This window comes from Rhinolophus sinicus, chromosome 1 (assembly GCF_057876585.1).
Source record: "Rhinolophus sinicus isolate RSI-liver-muscle chromosome 1, RSI-T2T, whole genome shotgun sequence".
Lineage (NCBI taxonomy): Eukaryota > Metazoa > Chordata > Mammalia > Chiroptera > Rhinolophidae > Rhinolophus > Rhinolophus sinicus.
Genome location: NC_142501.1, coordinates 100,479,442 through 100,505,726, shown reverse-complemented (window position 1 = coordinate 100,505,726; position 26,285 = coordinate 100,479,442). Strand labels below are relative to the sequence as shown.

At 42.2% G+C, this 26,285-nt stretch overlaps 1 protein-coding gene and 1 pseudogene across 20 annotated transcripts in view; one reads left to right on the top strand and one right to left on the bottom strand.

Annotated features, from left to right (window-relative positions):
• Nucleotides 1–25,967, bottom strand: part of ZMYND11 (zinc finger MYND-type containing 11) — a 125,528-nt gene extending 99,561 nt beyond the window's left edge. For 3 of the 20 annotated variants that reach the window (XM_074325074.2, XM_074325069.2, XM_074325072.2), the window contains exon 1: nt 25,131–25,328. Coding sequence is in view for 5 of the 20 variants with exons in the window: in XM_019719299.3 (XP_019574858.1) it covers nt 25,339–25,466 (128 nt within the window). In the remaining 15 variants the exon portion in view is untranslated. Of the gene's footprint in view, nt 1–19,797; nt 19,819–24,796; nt 24,938–25,130; nt 25,579–25,885 lie in introns of those variants that run through there. The other 17 variants (XM_019719303.3, XM_019719306.3, XM_074325064.2 and 14 more) reach the window with 15 other exon arrangements.
• On the top strand, nt 7,211–8,471 carry LOC141570046 (coiled-coil domain-containing protein 90B, mitochondrial pseudogene; annotated as a pseudogene).
• Nucleotides 25,968–26,285: the final 318 nt, after the last annotated feature.

Sequence of the window (26,285 nt, the reverse complement as noted above, 5' to 3'; positions counted from 1 at the left end):
GTATACAGAAATAAAAGTTTTTTTATCACTGAAAAAAAATTTCCAAAACAGAAAAATAATAAGGAAGAACTAGCCCAATCAGAGATTAATATATAGCTAATCATTAATATAACATCAATACAGTAAGGTATTGGCACATGAAAAGACACAGACGAATAGAACAAGATAGAAAGCTCATACTGGCCCCAAGTGCTTACTGAAATCTATTACGTGATAAAAAAGACATTCACATCAGTGGTGAAAAGAAGGATATTTAAAAAGTAATGTTGCGACAACTAGATTCTTCATCTTATACACTAGGATTAATTCCTAGTGTTTCAAAAACCTAAATAAAAAAATAATGAAATCAGCAAGTATAAACTAAATAATAAACTAAAGCATGGATAAATTCCTTTTAAACCAGAGTGGGAAAAAAACATTCCTGTGGTTCAAAATACAGAAGCAAAGCAATAGGGTAACAGACTGATAAATCTGACTACCACGACCAACAACAAGAAAATTCTAAAATCAAACATAAGTATAACCCTTTGCATGGCCAGAATACTGTTTAAGCAAGGTGAAAATATAAATGACAAAATGTAGGTAAAAATATAAAAAGCATTTGCATTTATAGCATAAAGGAAGGGCTAATATGCCTAATGTGTCAGTAACTTCTAAACTTTCAGGAGAAGCTTAATAGAAAAAATAAAATGGACAAAAGATATGGACAGGAAGAAAACAGAAAAATACAAAAGGCCTGTAAACTTCTGGAAAGATACTTAATTGCTCTCATAACAAAAGAAATTTAACACTCCATTTTAATACACCTTTTCTCACCAATCAGACTAGCACAAATCTAAGAGCCTGGCAATATCCTCTGTAGAGCTGTAGAGAAACAAGCATTTTCAGACACTATTGGTGGGAACACAAATGTCACAGTCTAACCACAAAATCACATATGCATTTACTCTTTTTTTAATACTTTTTTAAAATTTTTCCATTACAACTGGCGTACAATATTTCCACCACCTTGACCAGAACTCACATTTACTCTCTGACCCAGCAATATCACAGGCAAAAATCACCCATGACAAGCGCACAAAGCCACTGACTGTAGCACTGTTTGTAAATCAATGGGGCACACTGGATGATCACAGTAAGGGGCATCATTATATATAGTGGAGTACAAGCGGGTATAAAAAAGAATGAGGGGTCATTCAACAATGTAACCAAGAAAATATAAAGTGGGCTTCATCAAAATTAAAAACTTTTGTGCTTCAAAGGACATCATCAAGAAAGTGAAAAGACAACCCAGACAATGGGAGAGAATATCTGCAAATCACTTATCTGATAATGGACTTCTACTCAGAATATACAAAAAATTCTTACAACTTAGCAATAAAAAGACAACCTACGGGCAAAGTTTTTGAACGGACTTTTCTCCAAGGAAGATGTACAAATGGCAAATAAGACACCAAAAGATACCTGACATCGTTAGTCACTAGGGAAATGCAAATCAAAACCATCTTGAGATACCACTTCACACTCGGGATGGCTGTATGCAAAATATCAAAACAAACAAGTGTGGACACAGAAGCAAAATAACTGCTATCTTCATACACAACTAGTAGAATGTAAAACGGGCAGCAGCTGCTTCTGAACACAGTTTGACAGCCCCTCAAAAGAGGGGGAATTGCCGTATAACCCAGAAATTGTTCTAGGTACATGCCCAAGAGATTCCCATTCTGTTGGCCAAAGGGGAGAAGCGTGCAGTTAGAAGATGAATAAGCTGTGGGATCTAATGAACAGCATTAGGATCATATATAACCCTATGTTATATACTTGAAAGCTGCTGAGAGACTAGAGTGTAAATGTTAATTATGTGACCTGATGGAGTTGCTAGCTAACTTCTGATAGTAATCATATGGCAATATATACATGTATCAAATCAACACATTGTACACCTTAAACTTACACAATGTTATATGTCAATTATCTCCCAAAAAAACCCTATATCCAACAAAAATTTACACGTGTATTTCATAGCAGCATTATTCATAATAACCAAAAAGAGAAAACATCCCAAAGATCCATGAACTGATGAATGGATGAACAAAATGTGATACATCTACTGGAACATTATTCATATAATGCAATACTATCGAACCACAAAAAGGAATGAAACACTGACATAGGCCACAACGTGGACGAAATCTTTATGCTAAGTGAAAGGAGCCAGACACAAAAGGCTACACGTTGTGACTCCACTGATATGAAATGTCCAGAATAGGCCAATCCATAGTCAGTAAGCAGATAAAGGGTTGCCCAGGACCGGTGAGAGGGAATGGAGAGAGTTCATGGATTCAAGGTTTCTTTTTGCAGAATGAAAAGTGTTCTACAATTAGTGGTAATGGCCGCACAGCCTTGAGAATGTGCTAGAAACCACTAAATTGTGCACTTAAAACACAAGTCCCCGAAGCCAACTGACATGTCACTTTGTTGAAGAGCCTGGAGAGGATTATTTTTATAGTTTCTATTAAAAATTTTCAACTTAAAAGGAACTTTCAGACCACAGTCACTTGTTCTTAAACGTGTCTCCCCTCACTTCCCCTGAGACCAGCTCCCTATCCTCCAGAAAGGAGCGCCTATTTTCATTGTTAACTTTTTAAAACGACTGTTACGGAAAATTTCAAGCATATATTACAAAAAAGTAGAATTATAGGAACATTTTGTGCTTCAATAATTAACATTTTGCCATGTATTTTAAGTCTAAATTATTTTCCTAAAAACTCCCAAGCATCAGGTATCAAATGTTCATTACTGTACATAACAATTTATCCTTAACAGAAAACAATGATTAAGTGTGAATTACAAAATTCTGTTAAAAAAACGAACTCTTCATAATATCCTCCTCCCCTCTACTACCAAAAAATACTGAAGAAACAAAAGTTTATTTGTATGACCACCTCTCAAATATCAATGAAAAAATCTGTACCTACGTAATGTAAAACATTATTGTATTTTTTACTTTTATTTTGTGGTTTTACTAAATAAGTACTCTGACTCATTTCCTGCATATTTATGAAAACTCAGACCAAATAATCAGAAATTCTGCACTCTACAAGTATGCTACCTATCAAATAAATTTAATCTACCAGTCACTTCTAAATGCATAGTTTTCACATTACTGAGTTAGGAAACTAGTTTTGTTTTGTTTAAATGAGGGCCTTTAAGCTAGTGTGCATTGTGTTTGTGATTAGCATATTCCATTAAGAAATTACTCACACAAAAAGGAGGAAAGGTTTTTCAACAAGTTAGTTATGTGACTCACATTAGGTAAAATACTAGAATACAGTAATGCCTATTTTATCCCTATTTAAAGTAAGATGTATAAATCTTCCAAATAAGTGCTGATTTCTTTAAGCATTAAACATTTCTTTAAAACATATGACTGGAAATCTAATGACAATTAGACACACCCATAGCGGTTTACACCAAGTGTACAGCAAACACATTTTCTTAGTACCTCAGGGCCATCATCACACAGTGGCACACCTATTCCCAGTAGGTCACACAGGAGCTTCCTGCCCTACACCAGAGTTCTCAATCTTGGGGCTCTCGAGGACCAGGTGACTCTCTGTCCTGTGCGTTCTAGGATGTCAGCAGCACCCCTGGCCTCTGCCCTACAGATGCCAATAGTAGCCCCCAAGGCATGACAACCAAAAATGTTTCCAGAGATTGCCAAATGTCCCCTAAGGGGCAAACACGGGCTGCAAACCAAATGGCCACACTTTCTGCATCTGTGTGCTGGGTTTTTATAATTTTCTACTCCTCCTTACGTTTACCACTCAGTGGCGTGGCAACCTCTTTTAAGTTTGCATCTCCTTTCCCTTTTAAAATTATTTTAAATGTGTTGTCCACTAAAATATGAGAACAGTACCCTGATGACAGATGGTCTCTCAGCAGGACCTCCTCTTTGGTCATGGTGGAAGAGGGTGAAACTCTCCTCTGAAGAAAGGGAATGCGTTTTTAGACCACAACTATCATATTATACATACTAGTTAGCCTTTTTACATTATTTAGTCTTGTTTTAATTTTCACCAAAACCAAAAATGCAAAAATTATATCCTGTTTTATTTTGCTTTCCTTAAGATTGCTATTGAGGCCATAAATCTTTTCAAGAATTTTTTATATATATATATACTTGTAGCTCTTCTTTAGAAAAGCACTTATTTGTGTTCTCTATGTATTGTATTGTTTGCCTTTTTCTTAATGACTCTTCAGAATTTTCTACACACCAGAAGAAAAGTAACCTTTGGGTATCATTTATGTTGCCAATATTGTCCCAGTTTCTTCCTTTATAATGGGCTTTTGTTCAGTTTAAATTTTTTCTTTTTTTTTTAAGATTTTATTGGGGAAGGGGAACAGGACTTTATTGGGGAACAGTGTGTACTTCCAGGACTTTTTTCCAAGTCAAGTTGTCCTTTCAATTGTAGTTGTGGAGGGTGCTGTTCAGCTTCAAGTTGTTGTCCTTTCAGTCTTAGTTGTGGAGGGTGCAGCTCAGCTCCAGGTCCAGTTGCCGTTGCTAGTTGCAGGGGGCGCAGCCCATCATCCCTGCGGGACTCCAACCGGCAACTTTGTGGTTGAGAGGACGCACTCCAACCAACTGAGCCATCCGGGAGCTCAGAGGCAGCTCAGCTCAAGGTGCCGTGTTCAATTTTAGTTGCAGGGGGCGCTGCCCACCATCCCTTGCAGGACTTGAGGAATTGAACTGGCAACCTTGTGGTTGAGAGCCCACTGACCCATGTGGGAATCGAACCGGCAGCCTTCGGAGTTAGGAGCATGGAGCTCCAACCGCCTGAGCCACTGGGCCGGCTCTAAAATTTTTATATAATCAAATTTATCCACCTTTTCTTCCAAGATTTTTGCCCTAGTGTCAATCGCCTTTTACAACTTAAAACTTAAAAAACATATACCCAAACAATGTACATTTTATCCCATAAAATCTCAAATTCTTTGAAGTACATCTGATTTGTTTAATCATATGAAATGCTTTCTGAAAAAAGAAAAATTCTGATCCTTGTTTTAAAGCCAAATTTACCAAGGGCCTAATACATACCGTATTTCCCCGAAAATAAGACCTAACTGGAAAATAAGCCCTAGCATGATTTTTCAGGATTCTCGTAACATAAACCCTACCCCAAAAATAAGCCCTACCCCAAAAAGAAGCCCCAGTTAAGATTGTCAGCCAGACGGATGAATTTAGTACCTCCGTTGCAACACATGACAGACGTACTGAATTATAAAATAATATTAATATATAATTAAATATAAATACTATTGACATTAATACTTAAAATAAATGGTAGTATAAATAATTATTTATAAATACCCAAGCAGGCACCTCTGGACAAGAGGTAAACGCCTATGTAAACAGATGAATCCGAGACTTATTGCCGAATGACCAACCGGAGCATAGACACAACACACGAATAACATGCGCACTTGATAACAAACGGATGTGGTTGTGTCTAATACGAATCTTCGTAATTCAATACGTCGTGTGTTGTAACGGACGTACTTAATGCACTCATCTGAAATAAAGAAATGTTTTCTGAATTTTGGTGCCTGCTATTTTTCGTCTCTTTTGTGTGGACCATCATTCTTAACTGTCATCATTTTTGTTGCCACTCCTGTCTCGTAAATCTTCAATTAACACTTTATTTAATGGTAGATTTAAAGGAATCATGGAGGACTCCCAGGACAAGAATCTTACGGCTTTCTGCAAAGAGAAGTTGGATCTCCGAATGGTCCGAAAATGGCAAGCAGAGTACCATAACCTCAGTCAACAGGTGGACGAGGGAAATGCTAAGAAGTGCAAGTGTAGATCAGGTCAGTAACCGTTATTTCCTGAGCTGGAAGACATCATCTGTGAATGGATTGCTGACAGGAGAACAAAGGCTTTGGTTGTGTGCTGGGCTGATATTCAAGCATTTGCCCTTGCAATGGCACCACAGTTAGAAATATCCCCAGAAGAATTCAAAGCCTCACAACACTGGCGGGATGGCTTCCTTCAGCAATACAAACTGTCTCCAAGATCGACAACACTGTTCAAGCTGGAAGATACTGAAGTAATTAAATGTGCACTTGCATTCAAGTCCTTTGTTGATAGCACTGCCTTTTCTAAACACCAACTCTCCAACATGATTGCTGTAGATAAACCTGCAATGTTTATGGGCCAAGGATCTCAAAGGACAACTGATCAGAGGGGTGCCTCGTCAATCTACATTCCCTCCACTGGTTACGAAAGCACACACATTACCTGTATTTTGGCAATTTGTCTGGATGGAAAGAAAGCCCCACCTCTAATCATCACTAAAGGCAAGAAAGATAAGGCTGAACGTGTTTCAGGCATTTACGTTCTTGAAACAGAAAAAGCGTGGTGCACACCAGCAATTATAAGGAAGAGGGTCAATTTAATGCTGCCACTTGTTTTGCGAGGTGGCCAAAGAGGTCTGCTAGTCTGGGATTCAGCCAGCACTCACCGTGCTAAAGACATGAAGAACTTCCTTGCAGAGAGAAGAATAGATCAAATAATGATTCCCGCAGGAATGACTGCCTATCTCCAGGCTCTTGACATTGAAATAAACAAGGCATTCAAGGTCCATTTGCACATGGAAATCAATGATTACACTGAAAATAGAATGGAACTCAGCCTGGAAACTTTGTGAAGCCTAGCCTGCAAGAGGTTGTGACTTGGGTGAAGAATTCATGGGATAAAATCATTGACAGCTGTGTTGCCAATGCACTACGAGCAGCCTACATGGACAAGAAGGGCTCATTTAAGGAGAGCTCTATTGCTGGACATGAGAGATTGGGGCCAATGGTTCTACAGGAAACGGAGTCGCAAGAAATTCAAGCCAGAATTCGGGGTTTGGAGAGTTATGATAATGTTCCAGAAGAAGATGACATGACTGTATTTGAATAAATGTAGATTGTTGTACATGAAAAAATAAGACATCCCCTGAAAATAAGCCCTAATGCATCTTTTGGAGCAAAAATTAATGTAAGACCTGGTCTTATTTTGGGTGAAATATGGTACTAAGCCCTACCTAGGTTGGAAAAAGAAATAGGGAACAAAATGTCCAAATAACAGAACTCAAAACAAGAGGAATTTTCTTATATTTCATTTGAAGCCATGAAATTTCAGGACAAAATTTATTGTTTTATAAAATGAAATAAGAGACCGGAAAACTGAGGATATGTGGAGTCGCGGGGCTTGGCGTCTCCTGCTAGCGGAAAGCAGTGGGGACTGCCGGCTTTTAATGCCCTGTGGGCGTTTCTTGCCGGCCTTGCGGAGAGACTTCTTAACCACCACAACCAAGGAAGGATTTGATATGAGGCGAGTGGACATAACTCCTTTAGAACAAAGGAAATTAACTTTTGATACCCATGCATTGGTTCGGGACTTGGAAACTCATGGATTTGACAAAGCACAAGCAGAAACAATTGTATCAGCATTAACCACTTTATCAAATATCAGCTTGGATGCTATCTATAAGGAGATGGTCACTCAAGCTCAACAGGAAATAACAGTACAACAGCTAATGGCTCATTTGGACGCCATCAGAAAAGATATGGTCATCCTAGAGAAAAGTGAATTTGCAAATCTGAGGGCAGAGAATGAGAAAATGAAAATTGAATTAGAACAAGTTAAACAACAACTGATAAATGAAACTAGTCGAATCAGAGCAGATAATAAACTGGACATCAACCTAGAAAGGAGCAGAGTAACAGATATGTTTACAGATCAAGAAAAGAAACTTATGGAAGCAACCACAGAATTTACCAGAAAGGATACCAAAATCAAAAGTATTATTTCAGAGACCAGTAATAAAATTGACACTGAAATTGCGTCTTTAAAAACACTAATGGAATCTAACAAGCTTGAGACAATTCGTTATCTTGCAGCCTCCGTGTTTACTTGCCTGGCAATAGCATTGGGATTTTATAGAATCTGGAAATAGCAGTGAAATGACTGTTTTATGCCCCTGCTGCTGCTGCTGTCGACTTCTTAGAACCTTCACCAGGATAGATTTACTTTGAACATTGAAAGTTGCAGCAAAACTTAATACAAGATTATTCAAAGTACATACAAACTAAAAAAGAAATGTTTTAGAATGAGAAGGTGTATTTTGTCTGTTTATGTGTCTTCATTATGTTGAAAAGCTGCCATTCAACGCCTGATTAATTTTGTCTTTATCCTTTTGATAGTTCATAGAAACTGAACCAGAGTTTTCTTGTGTTTGCCTGAACAACTGTGTAACCATATAGGATTTCTTTGGTATCTGCTGCCTACATACTTTATCTTATTCAACATTCCTGACAACTATTGCATAATTACCTTTCATATAAAAACAGCAAAGTTGTTTGGATTTTAAAAGTGACTTACCATGTAGCTGGAGACTGTTTTGGTTTTTTTTTTTTTTTTTTGGAATGAACAATAAAACAATTTTAAATTAAAAAAAAAAAAAAAAAAGAAATAAGAGTTACAAGATACGAAAATGAAACCATCCTAAAAACCCTGACACAGAAAAACTATGGCTACTTTGTCTACTACAGTGGACTCGCATTATTCGCAGATTGCTATCTGTAAATCCGCAAGTCCCTAAGATTATCTGCACCCCAATCAATACTCAGAGCCATCTGACGTCCCCTGTTCCCCGCGGGTGCAGCAGGGTGATGCTCTGCCTGCTCCCTCCAGCTCAGACTGTGAGTCCTTTTCCTTGGTGATCTTGCTCTTTAAAATGACCCCAGTATGGCGCTATCTGGTAGTCAGAGGCTGTGCTGTGTCAGAGGAGCTTTACTCAGCCTCCAGAGTTATGGTGCTTTTGTGTTTCCCCGAAAATAAGTCCTAGCCGGACCATCAGCTCTAATGCGTCTTATGGAGCAAAAATTAATGTAAGACCCAGTATTATACATTATATTATATATTATATTATACCTGGTCTTATATTAAAATAAGACCAGGTCTTATGTTAATTTTTGCTACAAAAGATCAATTAGAGCTGATAATCCGGCTAGGTCTTATTTTCGGGGAAACACGGTACGCACTTGGCCATCAGGTGTGCCCAGAACGGGGAAGCGGAGTGCGCCATCTGTGCCAAGGGCATCCTGGAAAGTGTGAAATAACACCTAGAGTGCATGAGGAAGCTATGAAGATGGAAAAGCAGCTGAGTTTGTGGATCCATGAGATGAGAGCCATGGTCAGGAAAATGCTAACCACCCCCTCCCCCACCCTCCACCCCCAACTAGTGCTGGCGGGCATGTTTCAAGAGGTGACAGATATTCTGGGGGAAACTTGCAGGTAAATGTTACATAGGAAAAAGGTTATGTAGAAGAACAGGTTTTTGACACTGAGAATGGCTTTTTTACAAGAATGCTGGCAAACGAACCTATATAAATGAAAAGGTATTGGGTTTACAAAATGTGACCAGAGACTCGCAGGAACCTAACCTTGCATTTCCCCAAGGAGCAAAGGGTCAGTGTTGGCCAATTCCGTGTTTGTGGTGACTTCATGGGACATAACTACAGCAAATAACCAGAATCGACTGTAATTGTAACAAAATGTGATCTTCACCATTTAAATGTTTTGAATAGCCATTTTTATAATATTATAAAAATAAATGTCCTGAAAACCATTTTAAGCAGGCAGGCCAAAAAAAAAAAGAAAAATACTGAAGATTTCATGGTATTTCCAGTTAGAGATAGCCAACTTTGGATAAATGTCAGCATGGCTGAACAGGGTTACTGTGATCCTGTAATTTGCTAACATTATTTTTTGCTAACAAGTCAGTTAAAATGACACAATCACTGTCTTCCAAGGACTTAAAAATCCATGAGATGGGGAACATATAATGCTAATATTAAAATTATTTTTTTGCCGGCTGGTCACTCAGGTGGTTGGAGTGCCGTGCTCCTAACACCAAAGGCCACCGGTTTGATTTCCACATGGGCCAGTGGGCTGTGCCCTTTACAACAGCTCTCCCTGGAGCTGGGCGGCCATGAGTTGGAAGTTGGCATGAGCTACTGTGTGCTGCCACGGGCTGCCGTGTGCTGCCAGGAGTGGCCGGCAGCTGCCGTGAGCTACAGCTGTGAGCGGCTGACTGACGACCGGCGACCAACCGCCTCAGCCGGGGGTAGCGCAAGGCTCCTAACACCAGCTGGGTCAGGGAGCTGTGTCCTACACAACTAGACTGAGAAACAACGGCTTGAACCGGAGTAGGGGGGAGGCAGAAGAAAGGGGGAAAAATAATTATTTTTAACGAGCCACTCACTTATCACATAGCAATCATACCAGCCCACGCTAAGTCAACCAGAATGTTTCTCTCAAGTATTTTTTTCAAAAGCAGTGTGTCATAATTCGTAGACAATATAAAGATAAACTTCAAATCTAAAGAAAAGGACTGAGATTCTGGACTTCAGAACCGATGTAATATGAGTTACTTAAAGTATGTCTGAGCACCATGTGGAAGGTACTCAAGAGCAGAGACAACAGGAAGTCAGCCAATTTTGTCTGATATTAACAGTTTACACTAAAGTAACAAATCTTGCTTATTGAAAGTTTGAATGAAGTTAGAAAGTAGATAACTCAAATAGTGGGGTATACTTTCAGCACATTAACAGCCACGGCACTCTGCTACAGACTGAGATCTAGGTGATACGTCGATCTGTACTGACCTGCTTTTTCTTAATACATTTACCTTTAAAATTATCTCTTTAATTCATGAAATTAGACCAGTTTGCAAATGAACTTTTCCATTATTTAGATTCTGATTACATGAACATTAACCACGATTTTTTAGAAACCATCTATTATTGAGCAGTCTACATAAAGGAAATTTTATCATAACAAAGAGCCAATCTCATTGTACTCTTTATTTTGCTGTAATGTATAAGCAACAGAAGAAACAACTAAGAAATTACATGACCACGTTCTGGATCACAGACAGCAAATCCATGCAGAGAGAGAGACACGTGGCCCACACTCCACACAAAGGCACGTCATCCATGACAGCATGCGTTTAGGAGACATGCCACCTCTTATTTTCTATACTGTCACACTGAGTTGAAACAACACACATCTCAAAGGTGATATCTTTGAAAATGTATAAAACATTATATGTACAAGAAAATCTGAAGTCTTACAATTATCTTAACACACTGTGTGAAGTGTGCTGGTTCTTCTGAAAGTAAACTCTGTAAATACTTCTGGGTAAAAAGTAGTAGCCTAACAAGCTAATACAGATTCTATCCGAGCACATGCAACACTCATTTTAGCCATAATTGAACAGTCAAGGGTATTTTGTAGCTCCCTGCCATCAGTTCTTTTGATTATTCTACATTAGAACACTCAGGTCATCTACTCAGTCAACATTTATTTCCACTACACAACAATTCTGGCTGTTTTGAGTACAGATGCTACAGAGGTTGTGTTCCCTCGCCTCTGCTTGGACAGTCACTAGTTTCCCTGAGGAGCTGACATTTCACCTCAGGCCTCTAGGACATTTAGGATCACTAAGCATGGTTGAAGCAAACAAAGACTGTAGCACTAGCTAAAGGCAGCACAGCACACGGGGCCAGGTAATGTGCATCTCACAGCCCTCATGAAGGACCTGAGCCTGTAACCTGGAGAACTGATCAGCAGAAGACTAAGGATTAGACTCCCAGCAGCTCTTCAGCTTTGAAGGTCAGTCTGTTCCAAGCACGGTGACCCAGCTGCCTGATCGCCTGGTATCGGGTGCAGTAACAGCTCTGTGACTCAGTGAGGGGAAGTGTGCTGCTTTCAGGGCATCTCCTAGCTCCTATGAAATAAATGATCTCTCCCTTCTCTGAATATCGCCAGGTCCAGAAGTGATGCGACAAACTGATGCACCCATTCTGTCACCATGCAGGAACCAGCGACAGAATCAAGCTGAGGGTGATGGACTGCACAAAGGAAAGTCGGTACTTTGGCAGCCTGGAGGTCACAGCACCCCTCTGGGGCAGCTCCAACCATATGATGGTGGCAGAAGCTGGACTGGAAGAAAGAAAAGAAGAAGAAAGACGATGCTTTTGATGAGTGTTCAGAAAGGACACAAAAGAAAAGCAGATCAGTGGGTGTGTAGTTTTGTTGCTTATTTTGTAATGGTAGATGTTGTGTATCTGAATGCAAACGGAAGGAAGCCTGTACAGAAGAGGGTGAAAATAAAAGAGGTGAGAGGTTTCTGGAGGGTATGGTCTTGGACACGGGAAGAGAGTGACAAAAGGAGACATAAGTGCAGGTGTTTGCAGACCTCAGGTAATGCAGTCTCTCTGAAGAAAGAGGCCAAAGAGGGCACAAGAGCAAGTGGGAGGAGTTGAGGAAAGAGAAGAAAGTTTAGTAAGTCTCCATGGAAAGTGGAATATGAGCTTGATCAGAAAAATAAAGTATGGCTGAAGGCCCAGATTACCATCAATGTCAGCTTCCGAGAAGCTACAGTGTCACCCATCAGCTCTCTAGTTTCCCTCCAGCGTGTAGGCAAGGAGAGTGTGAGGAGAAATCCATCCAGAATGTGGGTTTTGCCTATACCTTGTCGGCACTGCAAAGATAAAGGGGCACTCTTCTGTTTACCTATGAACACTTATGCAACCTACTATGTGTATCACACTGGACATACTAGGTATTACAATGATATTTAAAAGTCAGTGTGAGGGAGACACCAACATGGCGCAGTAAACGCTGTCTACTTTCTCTCACAACCACATCAAAATTACAACTAATCCACAAAACAACCACTATTGAGAATCGCCTAAAATCAAGCTGAACTGAAGCCTTTCAACTAAGGACGTGCAGAAGCAGCCACCTCCAGACTGGTATGAAGGTCAGAGATGCAGAACGGGCTGGCCCCACACCTGCATGTGTGATTAAAGATCAGGAGGGCTGTTTTAGGTGGGGGAAGAGGTCCCCCAACAGCCTAAAGGAGTGAGAGATCTCAGCCCCACCCCAGCCTAGGGTTCCAGTGCTGGGGAGAGAAGTCCCCATAATTTCTGGTTGTGAAAAGCAGCGGAGATGGTGAATGAGACTGTGTACGGCTGCCCTACCAGGTGCTTCAAGGGAGTGTGTGTGGACTTACCCACCAATGGAATCACTCGCTCTGAGCTCCAGCGCTGGGGCAGCAGCTGGAGAGGAGGCAAGGACATAAAGTGGGGAACTGAGTTGTCTGGCTTGGGACGAGGGCTGGAGGGGCGGCTTTCTCCTGGAAGGGGGAGCTGGCAGAGGCCATTGTTTCTTTGTTGAGCCTTCCCCTTTCCCGGTGTATGAACACAGGTGGCCGCCGTTTCTGAGTCTCTGCCGTTAGTCTGCCACGGCCTAGCAATTTGAGACCTGGACATGCCCAACTTTCGGGCACACCCAGGCCGCTTCCAGTGGCTTTTTCATGCAGACTGCCTGCTTAGGCTCCAGCTGCAGACTTTCCTAGACTCTCAAAGATTCGTGGAACCCAGACAAGCAGCATCTGTCTTCAGTGTGTCCTGTACCTCTGGCTGAGGAGCCCTAAGTGCGGCACTAATGGCAGCCAATCTTGGATTGTAGCTTGGCTTTTCAAGGAGCTGCCAAGCACAGCACAGACGGCAGCCATCTGCAGATTTCTTTCTGGCTTCTGCTGGATGGCCCCGGATGGGGCACGGGCTGTGGCTGAAGTAGATCTACAGCGATCCCCTCCGAGGTGGTCACCCAGCCGCCTCCAAGGATGACACACCCAAGGGGCTGACTGGGCAGGCACCAGGGTCCTGCTGAGGCAGATCCTGCTCCATAGGATCAGCCCCTGCACAACAGCTCTTGCACTGTGGTCATCGCCAGTCCTCACAACCAGTGAGCCTAAGGGTCAGTCCCTCCCACTGATGTGCAATTATCAACCAAGGCTCAACTACAAGTGTCCCTTCGGGCACACAGAACCCACACAAGGGACATACCTGGAGCGTTTGGCTCAGGTGAACCAGAAAGACTGAGCCACTGGGTGCCACAGCACACCTACAACATAAGGTCACTCTACTAAGACCAGAAGATATACCAGCCCTACTTAATACACAGAAACAAACACAGGGAGGCAGCCAAAAGGGGGAGACAAAGAAACATGTCCCAAATAAAAGAAAAGAACAAAGCTCCAGCAAAAGAACTAAGCGAAATGGAATAAGCAATCTATCAGATGCAGAGTTCCAAATACTGGTTATAAGAAAGCTCAGTGATCTCAGGGAGAACTTCAACAGAGAGATAGGAAGCACAAAAATAGAGATGAAAACCACAAAATAGAACCAGTCAGAAATAAAGGATATAATAAAGGAAATGAAGAATATATAATAGGGAATCAACAGTACATTAGATGAAGCAGAGGATCCAACCAGCAGTGTAGAAGGTAGCAGAAAACACCCAACCAGAACAGCAAAAAGAAAAAAGAATCCAAAAGATCGATGAGAGTTTAAGGGGCCGCCAGGACAATATCAAGAGTACCAACATTTGCATTATAGGGATACCAGAAGGAGAAGAGAGCAAGGAATTGAAAACCTCTGTGAAGAAACAGCGAGAGAAAACTTCCCTAACCTGGTGAAGGAAATACACATACAAGCCCAAGAAGTACAACATAAACCCAAAGAGGCCCACACCAAGATAACATCATAATTAAAATGCCAAAGGTTAAAGCCAAAGAGAGAAACTTGAAAGCAGCAAGAGAAAAACTTCTAGTTACCTACAAGAGAGCCCCCATAAGACTGGCAGCTGATTTCACCTCAGAAACTTTGCAGGCCAGAAGGGAATGGCGGGAAATATTCCAAGTGATGAAAAGCAACGACATACAACCAAGATTGCTCTACCCAGCAAAGCTACCATTGAGAATTGAAGGACATATAAGCTTCCCAGACAAGAAAAAGCTGAAGGAGTTCATCACCACCAAACCAGTATTACAAGGAATCCTAGAGGGTCTTCTTTAAGATGGGAGGGGGGGTTAAGGATGGGTGAAAGGGGAAGGGATTAAGTACAAATTGGGCATTATACAGTAGTCATGGGGATGTAGGTTATAGCATAAGGAATATAGTCCAAAGTATTGTAATAACTAGGAGTCGTGCCAGATAGGTACTAGATCTATCAGGATGATAGTTGGGAATGGGGTTGGGGGCAGGGTGAAAAAAGTGCAGGTATTAAGAAATACAAATTGGTAGTTAATACAGTATGGAGAATATAATCAACAATGCTGTAAAGATCATGTAAGGTGCCAGATGGGCACTGGACTTATCAAGGGGATCACGTCATAGACTGTGTAGATGCCTGACCAATGTGCTACAGGCCTGAAGCTGAAGTAGAATAATATTGAATGTCAATTATAACTAAATATATAGGCATATATAGTCACGGGATGTGGGGTACAACATAGGAAGATAGGTGATGGTACTGTAACAAATATATGACATCCGAGGGGTAGTAGCTTGTGGGTGGGTTATCATTTTATGACGTGTTTAAATGTCTTACTATTACATTGCTTTGTACATCTGAAACTAACAAAAATAAAAAATAAATAAACGTCAGTGTTTTCAGGTCAAGTAACTGGGAAGATAATTATAGGGATAACAGCTAAATAATAATAATAAAAGGCAACAGAATAAGAACGAGTTGAGGAAAACATTAAATGCTGTAGAAGTTAATGAGGAGACAAATCACTGTGGGATGGCAACAAGATGAAGACGAGTGAAAGTGGATAGAGAGCTCACGTCCCAACACATTTTAAATTAAATTGTAAGCTGACTTCCAGCACTGGGGGTGGAGTGAGGAGGGGAAAAAACGATACCTGAGCAAGTTAAAAAATATTACTTATACAACCAATACTATTTGTGCATTAAAAAAACACTTACTGAAAGAATAAACAGAATGACCGGCTGAAGTAAAAGTTTTACTTAAGGGAACAGGAGATAAGACTAGAAAGTCAGACTAAGAACAGAATCCAAAATACCGTGATTGACAGAATTATGAGGAGACGTTTACAATGACCTCATCTCACTGCCTAGTAGCAAATTCCAGGCCACAGTGCAGAAAAGGGACCCTGAATCAAGCAGTCTCCCCGAATTGAGGAGACTATGAGCAGAGACTGGTGGCCAGTTTTCAGTTTAGCATTTAATTTGCTCGAATCCAAAACAGCCAATTACTTTCCATGAATCAGACGTCAGGTCCTCTTCCCTTTCTATTATTTACAATACTTAAGATCATTCTACCAAATGGCACCTCTACTAAACAAATAGTGACTTGTAACAGTATACCCATTTAACATTTCCACTCATTCCTCAAGGTCAAAATTTATATTCTATTTAAAATGCAACTCTAACAGTAGCAATTAATGGGATTCTTGAGTGTGTCTGGTAAGCTCAGCCCGGTCACCTGAACGTCCCGTCTGCTATGCGCCCTGGCATCCACAGAAGTGATGGACGCTACATAAGAAAGGAGAGGACAGAAACACATGGACATTATCAGGCACTCCACAGGTTCCCGGGGCCACTGGATACCGCAGCATGCTAGCCAGCTGTGCTCGAGTGACAGGGTTTCTTCCCTCACACTCCCTGGTACTCAGCTCAGACACTGAACCTGCCCCTGCAGTGCCCATGTCTCTGGGGAACAACCTGGAAATGAAATGACACCCCCAACCTGGAGGAATACCAAGGATCACCTGAAAGGCAGAGCAGAGCCCAAAAAACGTCCTTGCATGCTCTCACTCCTGCCTGCAGGCACAACCCACCGTGGCTGGCAGGATGCCTATGGAAAGACATACACGTTCTTCTGCAGCTTGTCAGGGTTACCAGCTGCCTCCAGCACCTGCAAGAACTCTAGGCTGCTGCTCAAATTATAGGGAAGCCCAGAGACTCTGCCAATGAATGGCAGGCAGTCCATCTACTGAAGGCATTCCTCTCTGACATGCTGCGGGACCATCAGGAACCACCCAACCCTCCCTCTGCTACCTACCTTCTCTCACCAGCAGCACAGTGACAGTACAGAGCACTGTAGCGGAACCAGAAAAGACCTGAAGTCTTTCCTTCTGGGACGCATTTATTTTTCAGGCTGTCAATCCTCTTTAAAACACATTATGAGTATTGTTCTTGAAAGACAATTTCTGAGACATACAGCTAATGGTCACAGGTTACATTGTTTTCTATAAGCCATCCCCAAAAGAAATACTTAAAAGAAGGCACATATACCAAGACCGTCTGAAAAATATAAAAATTTAAAACTAGAAAAAAACAAAACTTTTAAAAATAGAGCCCAAATCCATCTCCAGACATTCCTATTTAAAGTGTTAAGGGGGAAAAAAAGCAATTCAGAAACTCAGTCATGACTGAGAACCAGCGTGCTATGAAGAGTAGGCCAGGCCACTCTTGTTCAAAATGTGTCAACTAGAATCCAGAAGAATTTATTTAAAAGAGTAAGATGCAGATACTTCTGCAACTAAGGCCTACAATAGTGTATTTTTCATTAACATTTGTTTAAAATATGTAAATGAACCAAAAGAAAGTCTAACTTTAAACTGACTGGTGGTTGTTCAGCTTTTAATTCTCTTAAAAACAACTGAGTCTAAAACTAGTTTTATTAATAATCCTAAGAAAATAAAATTTAACTTTCAAATTATCCAAATGGAAGTTTCTGACCTGAAACAATCCAACCCGAGTACTGATCAGAAGAAGCGAGGGGCTTCTTAAGATTACGTGTGTAGAATACATATGTGCAGCATAATAAAACAAGTAGGTGAAGTATCTCAAAATAAAACCCATCAGGTATTTTGACAATACATAATACTAAATGTGCTATTTTTAAACATAAGAAATGTTAGATTGTAACTACAGTGGAAAAATCAACCACCTTAAATTTTACATCCTCTATGCTTTAAAAAGACAAAATCTCTAACATAAATGAAACGTCCCCCAAATCTTTTAAGTGTTATTAATGGAAATCTCCCCAAAATTAGTCTCACTTGTTTCTCCCCAAGAACTGGGCAAACTAGGTATATTTTATATTAACTCAAGGGCTCCATGTAAAAAATCAATTGAAAATTAAGGACCTGATCTCCCAAACAGCATTTCTCAGTTTTGAGACAGAAAAACCAACAAACAGGCAGATAAACCAACCTACAAAGAAACTAAGAAGTTCATAATGGCTTTCAAGTTGAGATAGTTTCCACACGCAGAGCTTTCCCCATGGTTAGCCTTCATTAAAGAATATTTCTTCTTAAAAATCTTTTCATAGCTATGAAATATAAGAAAACCACATTTAATATTCCGCTGTCACCTCCCTACTGAATATCAGGATGGTCGGAATCTGTGAACGCTACAACTCAGTCACCTACTTCTTTCTCCACCATATGCTCCACCTAGTAGTTTATTTTAAATGATGGTGAACACCCACTGAACTCTGAAGCCTTCACACTTAGAAAAACTTTCAGAAATTAGCTATTTCGACCCAGACTGAACTTATCCAGCAGAGGGAATGCTAAAGGGCACCCCTTCTCATGCAGCAATGGCACTCTAGTGTGGAGTTCATCCCAAATATTTTTCAAACATTTCTACACATGTTGAAAGAAAGTTGTAGGTTCCTCCCTCCCATCGCGTGGCAAGTATCTTCATCATGTGAGCTGCCAACATTGACACCAAGAAAATCAGCCAATTATAGATGCTTGTTCTTAGGTTTCCAGTGGACCTAGAATTGACCAGAACTTCACGTATGGAATGTTGTGATTACCAGGAAGTTTCTAATATTCCTTTTCTTTCCACCTCCTACTTCTGTAAAAAGTGTGAGCTTAGTTTTACATTCTTTTACTGTTCTGTTTCTGGTAGACTGGCACATTTGGGACATGACAGTGCATCAATACACAGATCCAACGACTCTGTGGGTTTTACGGAGACAGCAGACAGTGTAGGCATAGCAGTCGTACACTGGAATTCAAATACCCACTCGTTCATATATTATGTGACCTCAGGCACTGGGCACTTCGCTTCCTGATATGTTCTCTTAGTATAAGCTACAGAATACTTGTAATTGTACTATAATATTGTAATTTATTGTACCATCATACTGTAACACTACTTTCCTCATACTGTTGTAAGGACTAAACGCAGTCTATAAATTGCCTTGTATGTTAGGTGCTCGATAAGCGACTTTTTTTTTTTAAATGGTGCTGCCACAAGCAATGTTTATAATAAAATCCAGCTTTCTAAAAACTGTTTACAAAGTAGACTTCTAAAGGGACCTAACGTGCATATATAATCAAATTAAAATTCATTTATGACAGCCTCTTCCAATAAACCACAGTTATCTTCCTGATTTTAAAAAACATAGCATTTTGGGGGGGGGGAGGGGGGCTGGCCCGGTGGCTCAGGCGGTTGGAGCTCCGTGCTCCTAGTTCTGAAAGCTGCCGGTTCGATTCCCACATGGGCCAGTGGGCTCTCAACCACAAGGTCGCCGGTTCAACTCCCGCAAAGGCATGGTGGGCTGCGCCCCCTGCAACTAGCAACTAGCAACGGCAACTGGACCTGGAGCTGAGCTGCGCCCTCCACAACTAAGACTGAAAGGACAACTTAAAGCTGAACAGCACCCTCCACGGCTAAGATTGAAAGGACAACTTGACTTGGAAAAAAAATCCTGGAAGTACACACTGTTCCCCAATAAAGTGCTGTTCCCCTTCCCCAATAAAAACAACAACAACAAAGAAACATAGTATTTTTAATCCCAATTGTGAGCTCTCTCAATCTCAACACAAATCCATTTAAAAATACCTGTATGGGGTGGCTGGATGTCTCAGTTGGTTAGAGCACAAGCTCTCAACAACAAAGTTGCCGGTTCGATTCCCGCATGGGATGGTGGGCTGCGCCACCTGCAACTACAAATTGAAAACGGGACTGGACTTGGAGCTGAGCTGCACCCTCCACAACTAGACTGAAGGACAACAACTTGGAGCTGATGGGCCCTGGAGAAAATACACTGTTCCCCAATAAAAAAATAAATAAAATAAATACGTGTGTGTGTGTGTGTGTGTGTGTATATATATATGTATATTTTTAGTGCTTACATGACTAATGCTTAAACTAGGAAAGAAGAATCTACCTTCTTCAAATCATATTTTAAATTTACTTAGCTACAAGTAGATCAAACTAGGAAAAAAAAATTTTTAAATTTCAGTGGGTCAACCTTTCACTTAAATGCTTAGAAAACCTGGAGAACATAAAAATTACTAATCACAACAGAGTTGTTTTTAAAAATCCTCAGGTAGTTAATATAAAATCACAAAGTTACTATTAGAATAAATTTGAAATCATAAGTGTTAAGATTTCAAAAGTAATCTTAGCTCAAATACAACGTGCCTTAACTCACACCCCTGTACTTACTTCTGTTACACTCTATTGCATTTGCTTCAGTAATTGTGTTATCCAGCAAGGGTCTAATAGATAGTAGTTTAATGAATGAACTCAAGATATTGAAACATATTCTACCCACTGTGAAAAATACAATATTTTAATGTGATCTTATGAAACAGATTAATCATGGAGTTACTTGAACTAAAAAGCATACATTTAAACAAAATTAGTTTATCTACTATACTTAACTATTACTCAGTTTACACAAAATAAAACATTGTGTACAAATTTTCAGCAACACACATTTTCTAACTAATGTGTAAGAACACATGTGATCTACTAAATATATTTCTCTCATCACTGAAAAATAAAGTCAATATGACCCCCTAAAAATGCTCATAGAACAGTATTCCTTACCTTTGTCATTTCTTTCATTTCACATAAAGTTAGGCAAACGTTTAGCTACTTATTTATTCAATGAAAAATATACCCCAAAATAGAATGAAAGATTAACTGTCTAAATATTCACTAGTACTTCCATATAAATTATATTATTTGTAAAACTGAGTTATCAGTTTGCTAAATTTCCTAACTAAACACATAATGGGCATACAAATATTCTTATTTCCAAATAAATTTTTAATTTATTTGCATTTCTAATTTTGATATTAAATATTTTCACAATACAAAGTAACTTAATTGTTTAAGTGGAAAATCAGTAATAGCAGGCATACATATGCAAAAAGATCTTTCCTTAAGGCAGCACCTATATTTAAAATATTAGTTACAACTGATACTTAGATTATGATTTTTATCTTCCTCCCATTATCTTCCTTTTTATGTTACCTCTTTTGACAGGGATTTTGTTATATGGATCACATTCTCTCACAAACCTCCTAGCTCATTCACTTGGCATTAGAGAGTGTACGTGCCTGAATAGGTATGTGCTACGAGGAGGCATGACATTCCATAATTGAAAGGAAGACTGCTATGTTTTTAAGATGATTCTGTGCAAGATTTTTAAAAGTGGGATAGTGTGTATAAAGAACTTTACACAATGTCTGAGACATGGTAAACATACAACATGTGATACATATTACCATCACGGTACACAATTGTATACTAAACTTGTGTATACCGAAGCATTTCTAAAAGCACGAGCATAGGAGGACAGGCCTCTGGTAACGAGCAGACCCTTCTGACCACTGAAGGCCTTCATGGAGTCACTGCACCAAAGCAGACCTGAGCTGTTTGGCAACTTTGGCAATGCCACTGCAAGGCACTAACTGGAAGTTATTCTGCAAGAGGCATGGGTAGAAACCAAACTCAAATCAGTTATTTGTTTAATTTTGGCAAAATTCCTAGTAAAAATGTTGGTGAGGGATTAGTTCCACAATGATCAAACGAGGACGTACCAAGCAGTGTTTATTTAGAAAGTTTATATGCTTCAAGCAAATATAAAACATACAACCTGATGCAGTTACAGAAAGGATGATGCAGTTACAGAAAGATGCAGGGAAAGACAAAATTTTTTAATTTAAAACCAATAGTTAAAATAAGAATGCTCACACTATGTACTGCAATTTGTTATGTTCATCATATATTAGGAAGTAATGATAGGCAGCTGTGAGGGGCTGGGGAGAGGAGGGATGAATGGGGAGTTAAGTGTTTAATGGATACAGAGTTTCAGGTTTACAAGATGAAAAGAGCCATGGAGATAGATGGTGGTGATGACTGCACAATAGTGTATTTTACATATTTAATACCACTGACCTATACACTTAAAAATGGTTCAGATGTAAATTTTATGTTATGTATGTTTCAGCACAACAAAAATAAAACAAGCAATGATACAAAGATCCTCAGAACTGCTTCAAGTAAGTGAGGCCCAAGGAATATAACAAATGCTTACTTTCCAACCTTCAGAGATAACTAGAGATTCAGACATATGCTACTACAGACCAATTAGTAAGACAAGGCATATGTGACCATGTCCTGCTGTAATTTCGGAGCTTCACACCTTTCTACACTACTGTAATCATTAACACTGAAATTGAATTGAATTGATCTAATAGTCGTTTATGAATCAGTAATCCTATAGTACAGTTACTATCATCCTTGTCTTTCAGATGAAGAAACCGAGGCCCAAGTATTTGCCCAAGATCCCTTTGCTAATAAATGAGAAGTGAGATTCAGACCCAAGCCATCTGGCCTCCAAGTCATTTCGCTATGCTACCTCTCTAATCTAGCAACAAAACAATCTCATTGCCCTGTAAAAAAAAATTCAGTGTTAAGTCCAAGTTAAGGTTTTTCAAACAGTGAAAAGTTTTTAACTATCATAAGTCTATCCACTTTCTCCTTAATTTTTTTTCTAGACACATTCTCTTTGCGTAAATGATGTTTTCCATGTAGGATTCAATTGAAGGACAGTAATGGTAAGTAAGGAAAATTAAGACAACAGAGGTTTACAGCTTTAAGCAATACTAAGACAGCACTTGATACTTTCACTACAAATGTCAAAATTCTAAATTAGCTGCAGTGTCTCAATTAAGGCATGCCAAAGAGTATGAATGTTTCTGTTATACACTATCTGAACAACCCTTAAAGGAAAATGGGGATCGGGTTACAAAAGGGTGGGAGTTCACATAAACACACAATTCACAGAAACATGCAAGATGACATTCACTCGAAGTAGCAACACAATGATATCTGAGAAATATTCAATAGGAACAAAGGAGCTAAATTTTAACATTGTGATTTTTTCTTTGTAAAGCTGGAAGCACTTGCCTGTTTATTTAAATACTTTGTAACAGGTAACTACAAAAATTAAATCACCCAATTACAGAATGTAAAAGGGAGATTCAGTGGTCATATGACAAACATATGTAAAAAAAATACGATGTAAAAAAGAAATCCTGTTAACCAGACAGAGCTAAGAAAGAAAAATATTTTACTATGTCATAAACACATTCCGTATCTTCTAATCTTTGATTTTCCAGCCTGGCCATCTTATAAAGAAGAGTCCACCAAAATGACTGTAACCAGCACGAATTAACCAAAGACAAGGAAAATAACATGCCTGCACAAAATTCGTATTTCATCTCCCGCTTGTACAAATTAGAATTCAGAAAAATCAAAGGTGACCTTGCTAACCAAAAAGCACTCAAACTTGTCAAGTATAACAAAGGCTATCTGCCTGATAACCTTCAACCATTAATTAGAATCAGTGACCCAAAATCCTGAAATGGTTATGTACCCCACAATTACTACATACACTTCAACTACAGTTCTCAGTTTAAAAGTAAAATAAGTAAATGTTTACTTTCTGCCTTTCAACAGACAGATGATGTTTCAGCAGGCTCTTGCCTCCATGGACAAGGCCCACAGTAGGATGCAGAACACCTGGGTGAGGTAGACGGGAGGATCCAGGACTTAACCTCAGAGTGAAAAAGCTACCTGGCCACCTGCTTTGAGCTCAGACACCTCATACGTGCAAGGACAGGACTCCCGCGGACACACTGCATGTAACATTGGGTATCACGTGCCCACACCAGGTACCATTCAGACACTACATAACACCGGCACCGTGGATTGCCGGCACTACCACACACTGTACGCGTAACACAGGTAACACGTGCGCATCGGGCACCATGCCCACACCAAGTATAACGGGGCACCGTGGACACACCGGTATCTTGAGCACACCGTACAGCAGGCACACCGAGTTCCGTACCCACGCCACGCCGGGCACAGTGGAAACGCCGTATACAACCCGGGCAGCGCCACGTACACCGGACCACGGACAGGCCCGGCACCAGGCCCACACCGTAAAGCGTCCACAGCCGGCCCAGGCGAGCAGCGCGAGGGGCGGTGCACGTGGAAGCTGGGGTCCCAGGGCCACCCCAGGAGCCAGGGCCCGGCAGCTCCTTTGCGGACAGCACGGGCAGTCCCAGGGGCCGGACGGCCTGCTGAGGCGGCGGAGGCCGCGCTGTCGCGGGCTCCCAGCCCTGGGGAACGCGGACCGAGCCCCGCGTGGGTCCTTGGGGGCCGCCAGCCCAACCTCGACCATCGCTCCCGATCAACGAGCTGCTACAGCGAACGCGCGCACAGAGCAGCGTCCGAGCCGGCCCCGAGGCCTGGCCGCGCAAGGAGGGCCAACCTGGCGGGCGGCGCTCACGCGACACCCCGGTTTCCCAGCCCCAGCAGGCCTCGCGAGGTCTCGCTTTGGGCCTCCTCCCCCTCCGGGCCCGCCGAAGGCAGGGGAGCGCGGGCGGGACCCCCCCAGGCCCGGCCCGCCGCACACAAAGCTCCGCGGGCAGAGAAGGCGAGCGACGGTCACACCCGATCGGCGCCCCGAGAGGCTGCAGCCAGCCGCGCTCCACACGGCCCCGCGCCCCGCCCGGCCCCGCGCCCTTCCCACCGTTCTGCTCCGGGCCGCGCCGCGCCGCCTCCCCCGCCTGGGCGCCGGCCTCCGCCTGCCGCCCCGGCTTCTCCGCGGGCCCGGCGTCCCGCTCGCCCAGCCGCCCTCCTCCCCGGCTCCGCGGCCCGGGCCCCTCCCTCCCCGGCCCCCTCCCCGGCGTCGCCCAGCAGCCCGCCGCCCCCGCCGCCCGCGCCCCGGCGTCTCCCCGGCGCGCGCTTCGGGGCGCCATGTTTACAGCCGCAGCACCGCCGCGCGGGCGCCGGGAGGGAAGAGGCGGCGGTGCAGGGCCGCGGGCGGCGGTGCCGGGAGGGGGCCCGCCGCCGCCCGCACTTACGGGGTCTCCACGCCGAGCGGCGGGCCGGGGGCCGGGCGGGAAGCCGGTGCGGCCGCAGGGCTGTCGGCGTCCTGCGAGGCCCGCGCGGCTCCCAGGCGGCCTCCTCCGCGGCGCCCGCCCCCGGACTTTATTGTGCGGCCGGCCGCGCCGTGCGCTCTCGCGGCGCGGCTGCCTCCCGGCGGCCGGCGTCGTGCGCGCCCACACCCACCTTCCCTCCGTCCTGCGGTTCCAGCATATTCTCCCGGAGCCGCACATGCACCTCGCGGCCGCACACGTGGAGGCGACGTACGTGCCGGCGCGCGGGCGCGGACGGGCGCACAAAGTCCCGGCCCGCATTGTTCCGCGCGGCCGCGCCGCGGGCCGCCGCCTCTCGCCGCCCGGGCAGCTCCGGCCTTGGAGGAGCGCGGATGCTCACATTAGCGAAGTTGGGGACGTGGCTTTGATAGCGTTTTAATTCTGCTCTCAGAAGGAATTGCAGAGCTGCCTGATTCCGTATTCTGTACACACACACACACACACACACACACACACACACTCCGAACGGACAGGGCCGCCCATTTTCAACTAGGCAGAAACTGCAAGTTCGTGCAAGGAGGAAGAGGCTGCTCATTCTAGGTCTAACCAGAGAGGATCCCACTGTGTGGGTTAAGGAAGTCCCTGAGGTCGGCGTGCTTCTGCAGACGCCGCAAGTTTTCCCTCATGACCTTTCTGCACTAGGAGTTTGGATAGAAGACCTTTCGGCCAAAATTTCTCACTCTGCATCCCATTGCACACATGGACCTGAAAATCATTGGGAAGACACCGTCCAAGAAGTGTTGAGATTCTGATCCAAGTCGTCAATCTTTCTTAGCTGGCCTCTAGACTGGGTCAGGATTTAGAAATGGGCGGTACTTGAACAGGTCAAAGATTCAACCTTTCAGCCATTCACAGCCCTGGTTCTGATACACCCCACAGAGTTCTTGGTTATCTCAAGCGACATCCCCAAATAACTTCAACTCATTTTATTGTTACACATAAATATACGCCGTTTAAATCCAGCAGAGAGTTTAAACGGTGTCAACGAAAGCAAGCTATACCCGGTTCGAATGCTGGAGCAAGGAATTAACAGCTTTAAGTAAAGGACGGCTTAAAAAAGATCATCTATAAAATAGACAA